Below are 20,309 nucleotides of genomic sequence, written 5' to 3' on the forward strand. Positions count from 1 at the left end.
TGTTTCTGTGTCAATCTGCCTGTTGTGTTTCTCTCTTTGTGTCCCTCTACATATTACTCTGTCTCTCTGTATTACTGTCTGTGTCTGTCTCTCTCTCTCTTTCCCTCTCTCTCTCTCTCTCTCTCTCTGTCACTCCCTTTCTCCCTCCCTCGTTCTGTTCCTCCCTAACTTCTTCCCACTCTCCCTCCCTGCTTCTCTCCATGTATCCATCCTACCCTCTCTGACTTCTCTCAGTCTCTTTCTCTCTCCACTAGCACTATCTGCATCATTTCTAGCAGTTCCTCCTTCCTTCCTTTTCAGAATAGGTCATGACTCCGAAATATACATAGCAGCCATGGCTTCTCTATTTACATTAATCCAGGGCACCTCTTCTTCTACTAAGGCTAGAGCTTGCAACCCAGTGAGGGGAGAGGTTCCCATGCACAGGGAACAGAGGCAGAGACAGACCTTGCTACCACTGTTAAGACTTCACATGAAGATGACCCTACACTAGAGTTGCAAGGTGCTGAGGGCCTAGGGCAGTCAAATGTAGGCCTCTAGATACCTCCCCATGCAGGCTGTCTGGTGGACCATTCATTCCCAGTACCATATGGGCTCAATTTGGCTGCATTTTTTCTTCTGTTTTCCTTTAACCCCAACTCCTACAAAAATTCTTGCAACCTATCTCTACCTAATGTTGGCCTGTGTGTCTTTGCATTGATTTTCATTATTTACGAAGTGAAGCTTTTCTGATGACAATAGAGGGTAAGACCTATCTCTGTATATATCAGAATATTATTAGAAATCTTTTCATTGGAATTTTTTGAATTCATTTGTTTCTATCTGGCACGTGCATCTGTGCCTCTGGGTAGTCCAGACTGCAGTTCTTGGTACTCCAAGAATTGGTAGTGGTGGACACACTCTCGTGGTATAGGTGTCAAATGTATCCAGGCATTTATTAGACACTTTCACAATTTCTGTGCCACCTTTACTACAGCACATCTTGTAGGCTGTACAAAATGTAGGTGAAATGTTTTGTGGCTGGACTGATATGCTAATCTGCACACTGGAAGACTGTCTGGTTACAGGAGAAGGCCCAGTATCCCCAACTTCTTGAAATCTTATCTTAGATTATCCATCATTGATTCCTAGAAGTTTTCATTGTGTTCGGTTTTCAGGTTTTCCCAGAGATAACAACACACAATTCTTCATTATCCTGACACTATTTCCCATTGATTTCCCAATTGCTTCTTCTTCTTTCCATTTCTCAACTTCCTTTAGACACCTCCTTTAACTGCACCCCACACCACTATACATAAGATAGATATCTATTGTGGTCTTCTTCACAGTGAGGTGCATCCGTCATCATCTTTGTCCCTCTTATTCCTTAGCTCCTCTGGGTTGTGGACTGTAGCACACCTGCTCTTTACTTTAAACATAGTTTCCACAGGTAAGTCAGTTTATGTTTGTTTTCTTGGTCCTTTCCTTTGCCAGGATGGAACAAGATGATGAATTTGACAGCTGTAGCGTACTCCATTGTCTAAGTGAAAAATATATATTTATCCTTTCTTTAGTTGAAGGATTTTAGGTTGTTTCTAGACATTAGCAATTAAGACTGTATGAAAATAGTTTAGCAAGTGAACTTGTCTTACGCATTTTTTCTCAAAACCCAAAGTGTTGACTTCCAAAGTTATTGTAGAAGTTTACACTTCCAGCAACATTAGAAAAGTGTTCCCCTCCCTCTTAGCATCAACTTTGACTTTCTTTATTGTTTTAGCTCTTCTGATGTAAGATGGATCTCACAATCATTTTATTTGCTTTTCCCTGATGAATAGGGATGATGAACATTTCTCATAGTGCATTTCTTTAAGCGAGAGTATCTGTTGAGAATTCTGTTTACATCTGTATTGTTGGTCCATGTGCTCCCAGCCTTTGGGCATGTCCACAGGATGAGGCAAAACATGGAGAGTTTGACTGTGCTCATCACAGTAGCTTCACTGAGACAGCGGATGCTCCAGGAGGGGAAAGTGCTGTCTGAGATGTGAGAAATCCAAAGCAGGGATTCCATGGCTTTCAAGCATTTACTCTTTCCTAGAAATGTCTGCAGTATTATCTAGGGAAAAAAACCCATATACTCTAACCATAGTACAAAACCTTTGAGTATAATGTCACTAGATATGCTTGTAGTACTGGGACACAAATATTGTGGGAATAACGGACAGATATCTGCCTTGACTTAGGATTCATTCACTGACATGGACACCACACCTGACACTGCTTGGCTGACCAAGAACCTGAGACTGGATAGGTGAGTGACCTGGGGATAATGTAAATGGGATTCTCTACAAAAGAAAGATTGAAAAAGTGATTTCTAATTATCTCTTATGATCATAGAACAGTGCCTTGCTCACTTAGCATCAGAGCAGAGTCCTTCTCAAGCAGATCACAAGACATACTGAGGCCCATAAGCAGACATTATGTAGAGTGAGACACCTTGGAACACTCAGTCCTATATTGGAGAAGCGGCCTCATGCAGCCATTCTTAACCCCGGAGTATCTTCACCTGATAACACCTTGCAATTGAAAATTTAGTTTTTTTCTAATGGAGTCTCTAAGGAAACAAACTCCTCTTAGGTACAGTCCTCATGTTCATCAGGAAATGGCCAAGAGTAAATGAACCCATTTAAATCTACTGTGGAGGTTTCTCGTTTCATAATGTCCTATCAGGACTTTTTAAAATTACTTTTTATATTGCATTATTATTTATATACTGATACATCTTTCTCTTTTAACTCTTATTGTCACATACACACACACAAACACACACACACACACACACACACACACACACACACACACACACATATATATATATATATGTGTGTATTCTGCTTTGGTCCTGAGGGATTTTATGCTTCTTCTTTGCCATGGAGAAGGGGTTTCTGACATCCTCACCCTTGCTGAGTTCCTTATAGCAGTTGCTCTCTTTGGGGAGGGGGGTTTGATTTTGGTTTGAGGAAATGATCAGTGGTAGAGTGACTGTATTGGTGTAATAAGGTAGAGATCACATTCCTTTTAGTACATGACATACATTACTTGGATGCACAGGGTGAATAAAATTGGAATATTGCATCATTAATTGCTATCATAAATAAATAAGTAAAATTTTATTTAATTAATTGATACCAGAATGTAGTCTGGTGGTAAAGTCATGGGATGACTAGATGGGAGGTGGTGAGGGGTAGATACAATTAAAATGCATTGTGCACTTTTAGAAAATGTTTTCTACATTTGAAGAGCACCTTCTACCATTCAAAACATTTTCTCATTCCAAAAGAACATGGGATGTCTGCCTCCATAGATCTATCCATTGCCAATATTTTTGCCTAATTCTAGAATTGTCTTTGACTTATTGGCTTAGCACAGTAACTTTGACCCTTGCGTACGCTGTAGCAAGGCACAATGAATCCCTTCCTCTTCTGCAGGTCATTCGTGCAGTTTGGCTTTCTGATTTTAATTCTTTGTGTGATTTACACAACATGGCTGGTGCAATGTCAATTTAGTTGCTTGTGTAACTTGCAAGACCTGGCCACATATCATTTAAAGAAGTTAAGGCCTTCTACATGTGTCCTAGTAATGAGCTGTGGTTCTATGATTCCCCATCCTCCAGAAACTTTGGACCATCTGGGTGTAAAATGTAACCATTTCTATGTGACTTGTACTGTTTCCAATGGAGGAAAGTGGTACCACCCCACGAGTGTAGATAAAGATTACTGAAAGCTAAAGTTGAACTTTATTACATGTAATTTAGTAGTGATGTGTATTACTTCTTGAGAAAAATGTCTATTGAAGACATATACATTTTTTTTATTAACTTGAGTATTTCTTATATACATTTCAAGTGTTATTCCCTTTCCCGGTTTCCGGACAAACATTCCCCTCCCTCCTCCCCTTCCTTATGGGTGTTCCCCTCCCAACCCTCCCCCAATTGCCGCCCTCCCCCCATAGACTAGTTCACTGGGGGTTCAGTCTTAGCAGGACCCAGGGCTTCCCCTTCCACTGGTGCTCTTACTAGGATATTCATTGCTACCTATGGGGTCAGAGTCCAGAGTCAGTCCATGTATAGTCTTTAGGTAGTGGCTTAGTCCCTGGAAGCTCTGGTTGCTTGGCATTGTTGTACTTTTGGGGTCTCGAGCCCCTTCAAGCTCTTCCAGTTCTTTCTCTGATTCCTTCAATAGGGGACCTATTCTCAGTTCAGTGGTTTGCTGCTGGCATTCGCCTCTGTATTTGCTGTATACTGGCTGTGTCTCTCAGGAGCGATCTACATCCGGCTCCTGTCGGTCTGCACTTCTTTGCTTCATCCATCTTGTCTAATTGGGTGGCTGTATATGTATGGGCCACAAGTGGGGCAGGCTCTGAATGGGTGTTCCTTTAGTCTCTGTTTTAATCTTTGCCTCTCCCTTCCCTGCCAGGGGTATTCTTTTTCCTCATTTAAAGAAGGAGTGAAGCATTCACATTTTGATCATCCGTCTTGAGTTTCGTTTGTTCTAGGGATCTAGGGTAATTCAAGCATTTGGGCTAATAGCCACTTATCAATGAGTGCATACCATGTATGTCTTTCTGTGATTGGGTTAGCTCACTCAGGATGATATTTTCCAGTTCCAACCATTTGCCTATGAATTTCATAAACTCGTTGTTTTTGATAGCTGAGTAATATTCCATTGTGTAGATGTACCACATTTTCTGTATCCATTCCTCTGTTGAAGGGCATCTGGGTTCTTTCCATTCTCTGGCTATTATAAATAAGGCTTCGATGAACATAGTGGAGCACGTGTCTCTTTTATATGTTGAGGCATCTTTTGGGTATATGCCCAAGAGAGGTATAGCTGGATCCTCAGGCAGTTCAATGTCCAATTTTCTGAGGAACCTCCAGACTGATTTCCAGAATGGTTTTACCAGTCTGCAATCCCACCAACAATGGAGGAGTGTTCCTCTTTCTCCACATCCTTGCCAGCATCTGCTGTCACCTGAGTTTTGATCTTAGCCATTCTCACTGGTGTGAGGTGAAATCTCAGGGTTGTTTTGATTTGCATTTCCCTTATGACTAAAGATGTTGAACATTTCTTTAGGTGTTTCTCAGCCATTCGGCATTCCTCAGCTGTGAATTTTTGTTTAGCTCTGAACCCCATTTTTTAATAGGGTTATTTGTTTCCCTGCGGTCTAACTTCTTGAGTTCTTTGTATATTTTGGATATAAGGCCTCTATCTGTTGTAGGATTGGTAAAGATCTTTTCCCAATCTGTTGGTTGCCGTTTTGTCCTAACCACAGTTTCCTTTGCCTTACAGAAGCTTTGCAGTTTTATGAGATCCCATTTGTCGATTCTTGATCTTAGAGCATAAGCCATTGGTGTTTTGTTCAGGAAATTTTTTCCAGTGCCTATGTGTTCCAGATGCTTCCCTAGTTTTTCTTCTATTAGTTTGAGTGTGTCTGGTTTGATGTGGAGGTCCTTGATCCACTTGGACTTAAGCTTTGTACAGGGTGATAAGCATGGATCGATCTGCATTCTTCTACATGTTGCCCTCCAGTTGAACCAGCACCATTTGCTGAAAATGCTATCTTTTTTCCATTGGATGGTTTTGGCTCCTTTGTCAAAAATCAAGTGACCATAGGTGTGTGGGTTCATTTCTGGGTCTTCAATTCTATTCCATTGGTCTATCTGTCTGTCTCTGTACCAATACCATGCAGTTTTTATCACTATTGCTCTGTAATACTGCTTGAGTTCAGGGATAGTGATTCCCCCTGAAGTCCTTTTATTGTTGAGGATAGCTTTAGCTATCCTGGGTTTTTTGTTATTCCAGATGAATTTGCAAATTGTTCTGTCTAACTCTTTGAAGAATTGGATTGGTATTTTGATGGGGATTGCATTGAATCTGTAGATTGCTTTTGGTAAAATGGCCATTTTTACTATATTAATCCTGCCAATCCATGAGCATGGGAGATCTTTCCATCTTCTGAGGTCTTCTTCAATTTCTTTCCTCAGTGTCTTGAAGTTCTTATTGTACAGATCTTTTACTTGCTTGTCACACCGAGGTACTTTATATTATTTGGGTCTATTATGAAGGGTGTCGTTTCCCTAATTTCTTTCTCGGCTTGTTTCTCTTTTGTATAGAGGAAGGCAACTGATTTATTTGAGTTAATTTTATACCCAGCCACTTTGCTGAAGTTGTTTATCAGCTTTAGTAGTTCTCTGGTGGAACTTTTGGGATCACTTAAATATACTATCATGTCATCTGCAAATAGTGATATTTTGACCTCTTTTTTCCGATCTGTATCCCCTTGATCTCCTTTTGTTGTCTGATTGCTCAGGCTAGAACTTCAAGAACTATATTGAATAAGTAGGGAGAGAGTGGGCAGCCTTGTCTAGTCCCTGATTTTAGTGGGATTGCTTCAAGTTTCTCTCCATTTAGTTTAATGTTAGTAACTGGTTTGCTGTATATGGCTTTTACTATGTTTAGGTATGGGCCTTGAATTCCTATTCTTTCCAGGACTTTTATCATGAAGGGGTGTTGAATTTTGTCAAATGCTTTCTCAGCATCTAATGAAATGATCATGTGGTTCGGTTCTTTCAGTTTGTTTATATAATGGATCACGTTGATGGTTTTCCGTATATTAAACCATCCCTGCATGCCTGGGATGAAGCCTACTTGATCATGGTGGATGATTGTTTTGATGTGCTCTTGAGTTCGGTTTGCCAGAATTTTATTGAGTATTTTTGCGTCGATATTCATAAGGGAAATTGGTCTGAAGTTCTCTTTCTTTGTTGTGTCTTTGTGTGGTTTAGGTATAAGAGTAATTGTGGCTTCGTAGAAGGAATTCGGTAGGGCTCCATCTGTTTCAATTTTGTGGAATAGTTTGGATAATATTGGTATGAGGTCTTCTATGAAGGTTTGATAGAATTCTGCACTAAACCCGTCTGGACCTGGGCTCTTTTTGGTTGGGAGACCTTTAATGACTGCTTCTATTTCCTTAGGAGTTATGGGGTTGTTTAACTGGTTTATCTGTTCCTGATTTAACTTCGATACCTGGTATCTGTCTAGGAAATTGTCCATTTCCTGAAGATTTTCAAATTTTGTTGAATATAGGTTTTTATAGTAAGATCTGATGATTTTTTGAATTTCCTCCGAATCTGTAGTTATGTCTCCCTTTTCATTTCTGATTTTGTTAATTTGGACACACTCTCTGTGTCCTCTCGTTAGTCTGGCTAAGGGTTTATCTATCTTGTTGATTTTCTCAAAGAACCAACTTTTGGTTCTGTTGATTCTTTCTATGGTCCTTTTTGTTTCTACTTGGTTGATTTCAGCTCTGAGTTTGATTATTTCCTGCCTTCTACTCCTCCTGGGTGTATTTGCTTCTTTTTGTTCTAGAGCTTTTAGGTGTGCTGTCAAGCTGCTGACAAATGCTCTTTCCTGTTTCTTTCTGCAGGCACTCAGCGCTATGAGTTTTCCCCCCAGCACAGCTTTCATTGTGTCCCATAAGTTTGGGTATGTTGTACCTTCATTTTCATTAAATTCTAAAAAGCCTTTAATTTCTTTCTTTATTTCTTCCTTGACCAGGTTATCATTGAGTAGAGCATTGTTCAATTTCCACGTATATGTGGGCATTCTTCCCTTATTGTTATTGAAGACCAGTTTTAGGCCGTTGTGGTCCGATAGCACGCATGGGATTATTTCTATCTTTCTGTACCTGTTGAGGCCCGTTTTTTGACCAATTATATGGTCAATTTTGGAGAAAGAACCATGAGGAGCTGAGAAGAAGGTATATCCTTTTGCTTTAGGATAGAATGTTCTATAAATATCCGTTAAGTCCATTTGGCTCATGACTTCTCTTAGTCTGTCTACGTCTTTGTTTAATTTCTGTTTCCATGATCTGTCCATTGATGAGAGTGGGGTGTTGAAATCTCCCACTATTATTGTGTGAGGTGCAATGTGTGTTTTGAGCTTTAGTAAGGTTTCTTTTACGTATGTAGGTGCCCTTGCATTTGGGGCATAGATATTTAGGATTGAGAGTTCATCTTGGTGGATTTTTCCTTTGATGAATATGAAGTGTCCTTCCTTATCTTTTTTGATGACTTTTAGTTGGAAATTGATTTTATTTGATATTAGAATGGCTACTCCAGCTTGCTACTTCTGACCATTTGCTTGGAAAGTTGTTTTCCAGCCTTTCACTCTGAGGTAGTGTCTGTCTTTGTCTCTGAGGTGTGTTTCCTGTAGGCAGCAGAATGCAGGGTCCTCGTTGCGTATCCAGTTTGTTAATCTATGTCTTTTTATAGGGGAGTTGAGGCCATTGATATTGAGAGATATTAAGGAATAGTGATTATTGTTTCCCTTTATATTCATATTTGGATGTGAGGTTATGTTTGTGTGCTTTCATTCTCTTTGTTTTGTTGCCAAGACGATTAGTTTCTTGCTTCTTCTAGGGTATAGCTTGCCTCCTTATGTTGGGCTTTACCATTTATCATCCTTTGTAGTGCTGGATTTGTAGAAAGATATTGTGTAAATTTGGTTTTGTCATGGAATATCTTGGTTTCTCCATCTATGTTAATTGAGAGTTTTGCTGGATACAGTAACCTGGGCTGGCATTTGTGTTCTCTTAGGGTCTGTATGACATCAGTCCAGGATCTTCTGGCCTTCATAGTTTCTGGCGAGAAGTCTGGTGTGATTCTGATAGGTCTGCCTTTATATGTTACTTGACCTTTTTCCCTTACTGCTTTTAATATTCTTTCTTTATTTTGTGCGTTTGGTGTTTTGACAATTATGTGACGGGAGGTGTTTCTTTTCTGGTCCAATCTATTTGGAGTTCTGTAGGCTTCTTGTATGTCTATGGGTATCTCTTTTTTTAGGTTAGGGAAGTTTTCTTCTATGATTTTGTTGAAGATATTTACTGGTCCTTTGAGCTGGGAGTCTTCACTCTCTTCTATACCTATTATCCTTAGGTTTGATCTTCTCATTGAGTCCTGGATTTCCTGTATGTTTTGGACCAGTAGCTTTTTCTGCTTTACATTATCTTTGACAGTTGAGTCAATGATTTCTATGGAATCTTCTGCTCCTGAGATTCTCTCTTCCATCTCTTGTATTCTGTTGGTGATACTTGTATCTACGTCTCCTTCTCTCTTCCTTTGGTTTTCTATATCCAGGGTTGTTTCCATGTGTTCTTTCTTGATTGCTTCTATTTCCATTTTTAATTCCTTCAACTGTTTGATTGTGTTTTCCTGGAATTCTTTCAGGGATTTTTGTGTCTCCTCTCTATGGGCTTCTACTTGTTTATTTATGTTTTCCTGGAATTCTTTCAGGGATTTTTGCGATTCTTTCAGGCATTTTTGCGATTCCTCTCTGTAGGCTTCTACTTGTTCTCTAAGGGAGTTCTTCATGTCTTTCTTGAAGTCCTCCAGCATCATGATCAAAAATGATTTTGAAACTAGATCTTGCTTTTCTGGTGTGTTTGGATATTCCATGTTTGTTTTGATGGGAGAATTGGGCTCCGATGGTGCCATGTAGTCTTGGTTTCTGTTAGTTGGGTTCCTGTGCTTGCCTCTCGCCATCAGATTATCTCTAGTGTTACTTTGTTCTGCTATTTCTGACAGTGGCTAGACTGTCCTATAAGCCTGTTTGTCAGGAGTGCTGTAGACCTGTTTTCCTCTCCTTCAGTCAGTTATGGGAACAGTGTTCTGCTTTCGGGCGTGTAGTTTTTCCTCTCTACAGGTCTTCAGTTGTTCCTGTGGGCCCGTGTCTTGAGTTCACCAGGCAGCTTTCTTGCAGCAGAAAATTTGGTCTTACCTGTGGTCCTGAGGCTCAAGTTCGCTCATGGGGTGCTGCCCACGGGCTCTCTGCAGTGGCAGCAACCAGGAAGACCTGTGCCGCCCCTTCCGGGAGCTTCAGTGCACCACTGATGGTCTTTGGCTTTTTCCTCTGGCGTCCAAGATGTGTGTGCAGGGAGCAGTCTCTTCTGGTTTCCCAGGCTTGTCTGCCTCTCTGAAGGTTTAGCTCTCCCTCCCACGGGATTTGGGTGCAGAGAACTGTTTATCCGGTCTGTTTCTTTCAGGTTCCAGTGGTGTCTCAGGCAGGGGTCCTGCCGCTCCTGGGCCCTCCCCCACGGGAGCCCAGAGGCCTTATACAGTTTCCTCTTGGGCCAGGGATGTGGGCAGGGGTGAGCAGTGTTGGTGGTCTCTTCTGCTCTGCAGCCTCAGGAGTGCCCACATGACCAGGCGGTTGGGTCTCTCTCTCACCGGGTCTGGGGGCAGAGAGCTGCTGCGGGCCGGGGTCCGCGGGTGTGGGACTTCCGGTAAACACAGAACGTGCCTGGTCATAGAGAAATTCTGCTTCCGTGTGTCCCAAGCTCACCAGGCAGCTTTCTTGCAGCAGAAAATTTGGTCTTACCTGTGGTCCCAAGGCTCAGGTTCGCTCGTGGGGTGCTGCCCAGGGGCTCTCTGCAGCGGCAGCAACCAGGAAGACCTGTGCCGCCCCTTCCGGGAGCTTCAGTGCACCAGGGTTCCAGATGGTCTTTGGCTTTTTCCTCTGGCGTCCGAGATGTGTGTGCAGGGAGCAGTCTCTTCTGGTTTCCCAGGGTTGTCTGCCTCTCTGAAGGTTTAGCTCTCCCTCCCACGGGATTTGGGTGCAGAGAACTGTTTATCCGGTCTGTTTCCCTCAGGTTCCGGCGGTGTCTCAGGCAGGGGTCCTGCCGCTCCTGGGCCCTCCCCCACGGGAGCCCAGAGGCCTTATACAGTTTCCTCTTGGGCCAGGGATTTGGGCAGGGTTGAGCAGTGTTGGTGGTCTCTTCCGCTCTGCAGCCTCAGGAGTGCCCACCTGACCAGGCGGTTGGGTCTCTCTCTCACCGGGTCTGGGGGCAGAGAGACATATACATTTTATAACCTAAACATGTCACTTAATAGTTTTAAACACTTATGTTTTCTTTCAAATTATTTTTGCTCCTTAAGCAACTTTGAATAAACTTAAAATAATATATCAAAGAGAATATTTTATAATTTGCAGATATTTTGTCTCATTATTAGATAGCTTTTCAGACATGGTAAACAAATACTAACAATTTATTAAACTAATACTTAAAATAAACACAATATTGAAATATCAGAAGGAATAAAAGGGCTCTTTCTCAGGGAGGGGAAGGCTGGCTTGTGGGGTTGGAACTGCTGCTGGATTGAAATCAGCAGCTGATCATGAGGCAAAGGGGCCACAGATCAGATATAAGATGGACACCAATTGATGACCACAGCTGACAGGGCCATTCTCTAAATAGGTAGGCCCACTGTAACAAGCAGGAAATGACTGAAAGATACATTGCATCTACAGACAGACTGAGACACAGGTTCCACAGCTGCTATCATGTGTGCTGTCTGGGCAGCTGCTGACACATCTGGTTACAAAGTCTCTTGTGTCACAGAAACTTCTAGAGGGTTCTCTGCCCTCCAGCTCTGGTGCACAAGTTGGTTCAGCCTCCAGAATGTCTCTTTTCCCTGTTGGTTTAAACCCATTCAATCTGTGGTTCTGAAGATGTGTGTCTCCCCAGATCTGAGTCTTCCTCATCTTTGGCCTGGGAATCCTTGGCATGTTCTTCCTCCAACTGTGTCAGCAGCCTCTTGACACGGACACTAAGATCACAGTGGATGTATACACTCAAGTAGGCCTTCAGGTATTTCAGAGGCAACAAGTCTGATGGGTCACAAAAGTCCTCAGGGTTCTTGTCCATCCATGTTTCCAAGAAGCTACAGAGGGTGTTCTTTACTTGTTCATCCTCTTTAGAATGAGGGCTGAAGTATGCGTACCTAGAGAACACCAGAGAGAATGTCAGCTCTAAAGTCCCATGCCCCTCACCTAATACAGGCAGTCCTGTTTGCTCTCAGGATTAGAATTTCAGCTGTGCACAATAGTTCTTTCAATGTATCTGTGCAAATGTTGAACACAGGCATCTTTATTAAGAAATCTCCTTGGTCACATGCTTTCCTGGATTATCCTTCATGGGCATCTACTGGGAGACATCTCTCCTGGGTACTCTAAAATTTCTAGAACCTCCTTTATATAGATTGAGATAGAGACAGAAACTGAGATAGAGACAGGGATAGAGCCTGAGATGACATGGAGAGCGAAAGGAAAGGGAGAGCTGAAAGAAAAGATTGGGAGATGAGAAGATAAAGAGAGAAAAAGACAAAGGGAAAATGTGAGCAAGACATAAAACAAGCTCACATAAACACACAGAGAGACATACACACAGAAACACAGAAACACACCCACACACCAAAGGAGAGAGAGACAGAGAGACAGATAGACAGATGGAGAGACTGAGAGCAGGAGAGAAAGAGAGCAAAACTGTCAGAGAGAAAACAGAGACAGAAACAGAGAGAGAGATAGAGGGAGAAAGAGATAGAGATACAGTGAGAGACACACACACACAGAGAATAAAAGAAAGAGACACAGAGAGACACTGAAGAAATGAGCGAAATCCCTGGACAAACAAGAACTCTGAGAAATATCAGCAAGAAATACAGGCACACACACAACACAGCAAAAATGACAGAGAGAATGAGAGAAAGAGGGAGAGATCGTGAGAGAGAAAGAAACAAAGGGAGACAGAAAAAGAAACAGGGATCGTGGGAGACAGAGAGAGGGGGAGGGAGAGTGGGAAAGAGTGACAGAGAGAGGAAGAGAGAGAGAGAGAGAGAGACAGAGACAAAGAGACAAAGAGACAGAGACAGAGAGAGACAGAGAGACACTAAAGTGACTGAGGAAGGGATGAAAATTCCTGAAATCAACAGGAAGCTCTGAGAACTATTAGCAAGATACACATACCCAAATACACAAACATGCAAACAAAAACAAACAATCATTCACACACATGCACACACAAAGAGAGACAGAGAGAGAGAGAGAGAAAAAGGAGAGAGAGAAAGTGAGAAAGAGAGAATCAAGTAGAGAAAAGAACACAGAGAGCAACAGAAATGGACAATTAACAGACATAGTTTGGGTGAGATAGAGAGAGTGAGAGGGACTGAGAGAGACTGAGGGAGGGATTTTCCGTAAACCAATAAGAAGCTCTTAGAATTATCAGCTACACACAGACACACACACGCACACACACACACACACACACACACACACACAGCGAGAGAGACTGAAAGTTAGAGAAAGAGAAGGTAAGGTGAGAGAGAAAGTAAGAGAAAGAAACAAAGAGAGAGAGAAAAACAGAGACAAGGACATATGGAGACAAAGAGAGATTAGATAACAGAGAGAGACAGAGAGAGAGAATAGAAAGAGAGACAGAGACACAGAGAGAGAGACAGAGAGAGAGAAACACAACAGAGAGAGACAGAGAGAGACAGAGAGAGACACACACAGAGAGAGACACACACAGAGAGACACACAAGACCGAGACAGAGAGAGAGACAGAGAGACAGAGAGACAGATAGACAGAGACAGAGGAAGGGAGGGAATTTCCTGAAACCAACAGAAAACTTTAAGAACTATGGGCTTAGACATGGGCACTCACCTCACAAACAGCAGGTCCAATATGTGAAGGGGTGTGGCAGAACTTTTATATGTAGATAGAAAAGCTAAGTCAACCAATGGGTACCCTTTGTCCAGAGAAGGCACCAGTGTGTTCATCTGCTCAACCACAGTCTGTGCCCTGATGTATGACTCAGTCCTGGTCTCCATCAGGTTCTTTTGCGCAGAAACCTTCTCATCCTGAAAAAAGATCAAAGTGGAGGACTCGAACTGGCACAAATGTGCAAAATCTGATTGGTTCTCCTCATTTCAAGTTTCCCTGAATTATTTCTATTCTGAACACCAAGAGAAAACAGAGTAGTTACCAGGTCTGTGTGAGTCATTCTGTGGTTGGCTTTGGTCAAATTATTTCCCCTTTGAGTAAATGGCCATAGGCACTGAAGGCAAGACTGAAGTCTGTGCCTCCAGACAACATCATGGTCCCTCCTGTTGTCTTTCTTGAGGCTTGAGCCTCGAGTAGTCCGAAGACAGCAAGAGAACATTCTGCCCTCTCTACTGTCTCTACCAAGTGAGCCTGCAGGCCTTCCTCTAACCAATGGGTTGCCTGGTTACCGAGGTTCTGTGTTCTTAGGTAATTTTCAAAAGGGAGGTTCCATTACTGTCACTTCTTCAACAGTACTTGTTGCCTTAAAGGCCCCCATGTCCACACCCATTTCCTAGGTGCACAAATTCAATCAGGTACACATCTGTTTCCCACTCCACTATTCCCAGAGATATCTCAAAATAGGCAGCACCTCAGTTTTGCAAGCTGAGTCTCTACTGTTGAACTGAATCAGCAGACTCATAATTTCTGCCCTAATTTTCCCAATCTACCATAAACATACCTTGGGCATGTTTCCTCCCATTTACCTGACCTTGTATGCATTCTGTGTGGAATGAGATCCCATACATGTGTGACAGCCAGCAGCCCCACAATATTAGTGTGCCTGCATAGGAATTGTCTTTCCCACAGACAGTTGTACCATGAAGATCATTTTATGGCTTAAGCCAGAAGCTTTACAGCCCTTTGTGATCCTCTGACCTAGGAACATCCAAGGGCTTACCAGATGGAAGCTGGCCCCCTAGCACTCTTTCAGAGGGGATTCATCCTCCATTGCCTCTTCTTTCAATTCCTGATTGAATCCTTGATCTGATTCTATCCAGTGTTGGACTGTGATCTGTCATCTACAAGAAAACTTTCTCTTTCCTTAGTAGTATTTAGTTCTGGTGCTTGTCACAGCAACTGAGTGAAACTTGAGCAACCATCACCACCCATCCTCTGTCCCCACCCTGTGGTGTGTGGCAGCCATCACTTCTCTACTCCCTCATCTCCTCACTCCCTTCTATCCCATCTCTTCCTCTAGATTTTTTCTACTCTTACCAGTGGTTTTTCTCCAAAGTCATTCACTCTTCATTCCCTTGTCATCTCCCTCCTTAAATCAGAGTGTCTGTGTCGTGATTTAGCAAGCCAGTGAGCAGAGGAATCCACATAATGTGCATGAGCTCAGACTTCCCTGCTACTGCACAATGGTGGGCAGTGTTACATTAAATTATTAACTTCTTTCCCTGCCAAATGAAATAGAGTTGTGTTCATTGCTCCTTTGCTCTTCCTTGAGATGTTTTCTTAGTTTCTTTGGTTCCAGTACCCAAAAGTTTTCTGGTCCTCCTGCATGTGCACATGCATGCGCATGCTAGATTCTCACAGTACATGTGAGGAGGGCCTTCACATAAGAACATTCTCACATATATTATGTACATTTTTGCCTGGGAAGGCATGAAATGAAACTACATGGGAGTGCTTACCTGCATACATTCTAACTTTCATGTATATTTGTGGTTTTGTGTACATGAGTCTGTTTGTATGTGTTTTGTGTGTGTGTATTTTGTGTGTGTGTGTGTCTGTGTGTGTGTGTGTGTGTGTGTGTCTATGTGTGGGGTGTATGTGTTGTTAGATATGAAAAGCCTATATAGTGAAGGATTATGCAAAAGGAGCATAATGTCCCAAGCATCTAAGTCACTGATCAGGTAAGCAAGAATAAGCCACAAAAATCCCATAGCTTCCTTACAGCAGCAAAGACATGAATCTGGTATATCCATCCCTGGAGTAAAATTTATGCATATAATTGTGATGGCAAAGCAGTGGACTACTAAATATTACCACCGACACAGCCAGATTGTGAGTTGAAAACATTGAGTGTAAGGTAAAGAGCACAGTAGAGGAGCATAGTGTGGAGCAGGACATATTGTGGAGTTCCAAGATGACTGGCTTCCTCTTCATTGTCTTGACCTGCATAAAACATGGTAGATTAACACAAGGACTGGTAAAGCTTTTCTCCATTCTTAGGTCCTTATAATCGCCATCTTCCTGCTGCTCTTAAGCCTGAACTAGTCCTGATCAACACATGCTTTTTTCTATGTTTTTTTCTGTTTTTATAAATTTCATTTTTCTTGTATATTTCATGTTTTTAGATTTCTAAAGTTATTGCCTTGCCCCATCCCCCATGTCCCCTCCCCATGCCCCAGTTTCTATGAGGATGCTCCAGCTCCCACCCACCCATTCCACCCACAACACCCTGGCACTATCTAACATTGGCAAATGGAGTCTTCACAGGACCAAGGTCTTTTCCTCTTATTGCGTTTGGACAATGCCATCCTCTGATTCCTGTGTGGCAGGATTCCTAGGTCCTTCCATGTGTACTGACTGAGTGTTGGTGTGGTCCCTGGGAGCTCTAGTGGGACATTTTTGGTCAACATTGTTGTTGTTCTTATGTGGTTACAAACCCCTTCGGCTCCTTCAGTCTTTTCTCTAACTTCTCTCTTCTTGTCTCCTTATTCAGGACAAAGTTTACATTTATATCAGCAGGACTCCAGCAGAGCCTCTCTGGAGACACCCATATCTGGGTATTGTCAGCAAGCACTTCTTGGAATCAGGAATAGTGATTGGGTTTGGTGGATTCATATGGGATGGATCCCCAGGTGGGGCAGTTATTGGAGGATGTCTTTCTCTTCAGTCCAAGCTCCCCTCTTTGGTTCTCTTTTTTCTCCCGTGAGTACCTTGTTCTCCTTTCATAAAAGAATGAAGCATTCACATGATGGTCTTCCTTCTTGTTGAGCTTCATATGATGTTTGAAGTTTTTTCTTAGGTATTCCACGATTTGTGGCTAAAATATTATTTTCAACCAGTAGATACCATGTGTGACTGGGTTACCAAACTCAGGTTGGTATTTTCTAACTCTATCCATTTGCCTAAGAATTCATGTTGTCATTTATTTTTAATAGTTCAGAAGTACTCCTGTGTGTGGCCATATCCTCTTGAGTGTATCCACTCTTCTGTTTATGGACATCTGTTTTTTTCCAGGTTCTGCTTATTATAAACAAGGCTGATATGAATATAATGCAGCATGTGTCTTGTTATATGTTGGTGAATTTTTTGGGTGTATGCCCAGGAATGATAAGGCTGTGTCCTCAGGTGGTAGCATTTCCAATCTTTTAGAAGGTTCCAGCGTAATTTCCAAAACGGTTGTACCAGCTTTTGGTTTCACCAACATTGGAGGAGTATTCCTCTTTTTCCATATCCTTGCCAGCATCTGCTTGCTATCACCTGAGTTTTTGATCTTAGCCATTCTGACAGTGATGTGTAAGCTGGTATCTGGGGGGAGTTTTCAATTGCAATTCCTTGAAGACTAAGGGTGTTGTACGGTTCTCTTTTATTAATTAATTAATTATTTCATTCATTCATTCATGCCTTCGTGCACTCATTCATTAATTTATACAATCCATATTTTATTCTGTGTACATCCAACCCCTGAGTGTACCACATGGCACCTGTCCATCTGGTTCCCCTACTACATGCCAAGTGACTCCCCATGGATGTGAGAATCCCATCCAGTCCAAAGGACCCCTAAACTTCCTGGGGCCTCCAGTTTCCTGAGGGGTAGCTATATTTTCTAGAAATGAACCCTGTCGGGGGAGTGCTCTGCTATACAAGTGTTGGAGGCCTCATCTCAGCTGGTTATTGTTGCCTTTTTGGTCATCCACTGTGTTAGGAATCTCAGGGGTTCCAAGTAGAGACCGCTGGTCCTACTCCAGGGTTGATTTTCTCCTTAGCTTCCTCCAACATTTCCATAATTCAACAGGAGGGCTCACCACCTTTTGTTCTTCATCGGGTACATATTTTCTTAGGTGCTTTTACTATGTTTAAGTTTGAGCACTGATGTCTTGTGGATCAGGAAAAGTTTATGCAAAAGCAAAAGCCCAGTCACCAATGTAGTCTGTTTTGAAAGTGATCAACCCTAAGGAGGGGAGGGAAACAACTTAAAGACCCTTAAACTATCACTCATAGACACAACCCTTTACTTTTTCTTGTTGAATGTTTATTCTATTCTCCCTGTTTCTGTGTGAAACTGCCTGTTGTTATGTGTCTCTCTTGTGTCTTTACATCTAACTCTGTCTCTCTGTATTTCTGTCTGTCTGTCTGTCTGTATCTCTCTCTCGCTCTGTCACTCCCTCCCTTCCACATTCTGTCCCTCCCTAACTACTTCCTTCTCTCCCTGCCTGCTTCTCTCCATGTATCCATCCTGCCCTCTCTGATTTCTCTCAGTCTCTTTCTCTCTCCACTAGCACTATCTGCATCATTTCTAGCAGTTCCTCCTTCCTTCCTTCCTTTTCAGAACAGGGCAGGACTCCACTGTATATTTAGCAACCATGGCTTCCAGATTTTCGTTAAGCCAGGGCACTTCTTCTTCTTTTAAGGCTAGAGCATGGAACCCAGTGAGGGGAGAGGCTCGTATGCACAGGCAAGAGAGGCAGAGACAGAACCTGCTACCACTGTTAAGACTTCGCATGAAGATGAATCTACACTAGAGTTGCAAGGCGCTGAGGGCCTAGGGCCGTCAAATGTAGGCTTCTAGGTCCCTCCCCATGCAGGCTCTCTGGTGGACTGGTCATTCCCAGTACTGTATGGGCTCAATTTGGCTGCATTTTTTCTTCTGTTTTCCTGTAACCCCAAGTCCTACAAAAATTCTTGCAATCCATCTCTACCTAATGTTGACTGTGTGTCTTTGAATTGGTTTTCATTATTTACTAAGTGAAGCTTTTCTGATGACAATAGAGGGTAGGACCAATCTCTGAGTATATAAGAATATGATTAGAAATCTTTTCATTGGCATGTTTTCAATTCATTTGTTTCTATCGATCTCTATGTGCATCTGTGACTCTGGGTAGTCTAGCCTGTGGTACTTGGTACTCCAAGAATTGTTAGGGGTGGACACACACTCATGGCTTAGGTCTCAACTTATCAAGGCATTTATTAGGCATTTTCACAATTTCTGTGCCACTTTTCTACAGCAAATCTTACAGGTTGTACAAAATATAGTTGAAATGTTTTGGGGCTGGGCTGATATCCTAATCTGTCCACTGGAAGACTTTCTGATTATAGGAGAAGACCCATTATCCCAAACTTCTCGAAATCTAATCTGGGATTACCCATCATTGATTCCTAGAACTTTCCATTGCACTCGGTTTCCAGTTTTTCCCAGAGATAACAACACACAATTCTTTCTCATTATCCAAACACTATTTCCCACTGTCCCAATTCGTTCTTCCTTTTTCCATTTCTCAACTTTCTTTAGACCCCTCCCTTAACTGCACCCCACAGCAGTATACATAAGACAGATATCTATTGTGATCTTCTTCACAGTGAGGGGCATCCATCATTATCTTTGTTCCTCTTATTACTTAGCTCGTCTGGATTTGTGGATTGTAGCACACCTGTTCTTTACTTCAAACATAGTTTCCACATGTAAGTCAGTTTATTTTTGTTTTCTTGTTGCATTCCTTTGCCAGGATGATACATGATGATGATGATGATTTTAATAGCTGTAGCATACTTCATTGTCTAAACGTAAAATATATTTTATCCATTCTTTAGTTGAAAGACTTTAGGTTGTAACCAGGCATTACCAATAAAGACTGTAAAATATAGATTTGCAAGTCAACTTGTCCTATGCATTTTTTCCCCAAAACCCAAAGTGATGACTTCTGAAATTATTGTAGAAGTTTACACCTCCAGCAACACTGGAAAAGTTTTCCCTTCCCTGTTAGCATCAACTTTTATTTCCTCTTTCATTTAAGCTATTTGGATGTAAGATGAAATCTCAAAATCATTTTATATCCTTATCACTGTTGAATAGAGATGTTGAACATTTCTCGTAGTACATTTCTTTAATTGAGAGTATTCTGTTGAGAATTCTGTTTAGATCTGTATGTTTGATCCATGTGCCCCCAGCCTTTGGCCATGTCCACTGGAGAGGCAGTACATAGAGTGTTTGACTGTGCTCATCACAGTAGCTTCACTGAGACAGCGGATGTTCCAGGAGTGGAAAGCGCTGTCTGAGATGTGAGGAATCCAAAGCTGGGATTCCTTGGCTTTCAAGCATTTACTCTTTTCTAGAAATATCTGTATTTTTTTCCTAAAAACAAAACCATGAACTCTAACCATATTACAAAACCTTTGGCTATAATGGTGTCAGGTCACTGGGTATGCATGTACTACTGTGACACAAATATTGTGGGAGTAATCAACAGATATCTGCCTTGACTTAGGATTCACTCACTGACATGGATATCACACGTGACCCTGCTTGGCTGACCAAGAACCTGAGACTGGATAGTTGAGTGACCTGGGGATAATGTCAATAGTACTTACCTACAAAAGAAAGAGTCCAATGTGATTTCTAATGATTAGTTATATTCATAGAAGAGTGCCTTGCACAGTCAGCA

At 42.0% G+C, this 20,309-nt stretch overlaps 1 protein-coding gene across 1 annotated transcript; it reads right to left on the reverse strand.

Moving 5' to 3' along the window:
- Window positions 1-11,514: 11,514 nt before the first annotated feature.
- On the reverse strand, window positions 11,515-14,032 carry Rgl4 (ral guanine nucleotide dissociation stimulator like 4). Its single transcript, NM_001402508.1, has 3 exons — window positions 13,856-14,032; window positions 13,534-13,730; window positions 11,515-11,815 (listed from the first exon to the last, which is right to left on the reverse strand). The coding sequence occupies exons 1-3, from the start codon at window positions 14,030-14,032 to the stop codon at window positions 11,515-11,517; spliced, it is 675 nt and encodes a 224-aa protein (NP_001389437.1).
- Window positions 14,033-20,309: the final 6,277 nt, after the last annotated feature.

The sequence above is a fragment of the Rattus norvegicus genome, chromosome 16 (assembly GCF_036323735.1).
Source record: "Rattus norvegicus strain BN/NHsdMcwi chromosome 16, GRCr8, whole genome shotgun sequence".
NCBI classification, from domain to species: domain Eukaryota; kingdom Metazoa; phylum Chordata; class Mammalia; order Rodentia; family Muridae; genus Rattus; species Rattus norvegicus.

Bases quoted from the DNA above. Each gene is read 5' to 3' on its own strand.
- Rgl4 (NM_001402508.1), bottom strand. From the start codon at position 14,032: ATGTTCTCTTGCTGTCTTCGGACTACTCGAGGCTCAAGCCTCAAGAAA. The intron at 13,731-13,855 runs GTAACTACTCTG...ATCTTTTTTCAG, and splicing joins GAATGACTCACACAGACCTG to GATGAGAAGGTTTCTGCGCA. The intron at 11,816-13,533 runs GTGAGTGCCCAT...GGTGTTCTCTAG, and splicing joins TTGGACCTGCTGTTTGTGAG to GTACGCATACTTCAGCCCTC.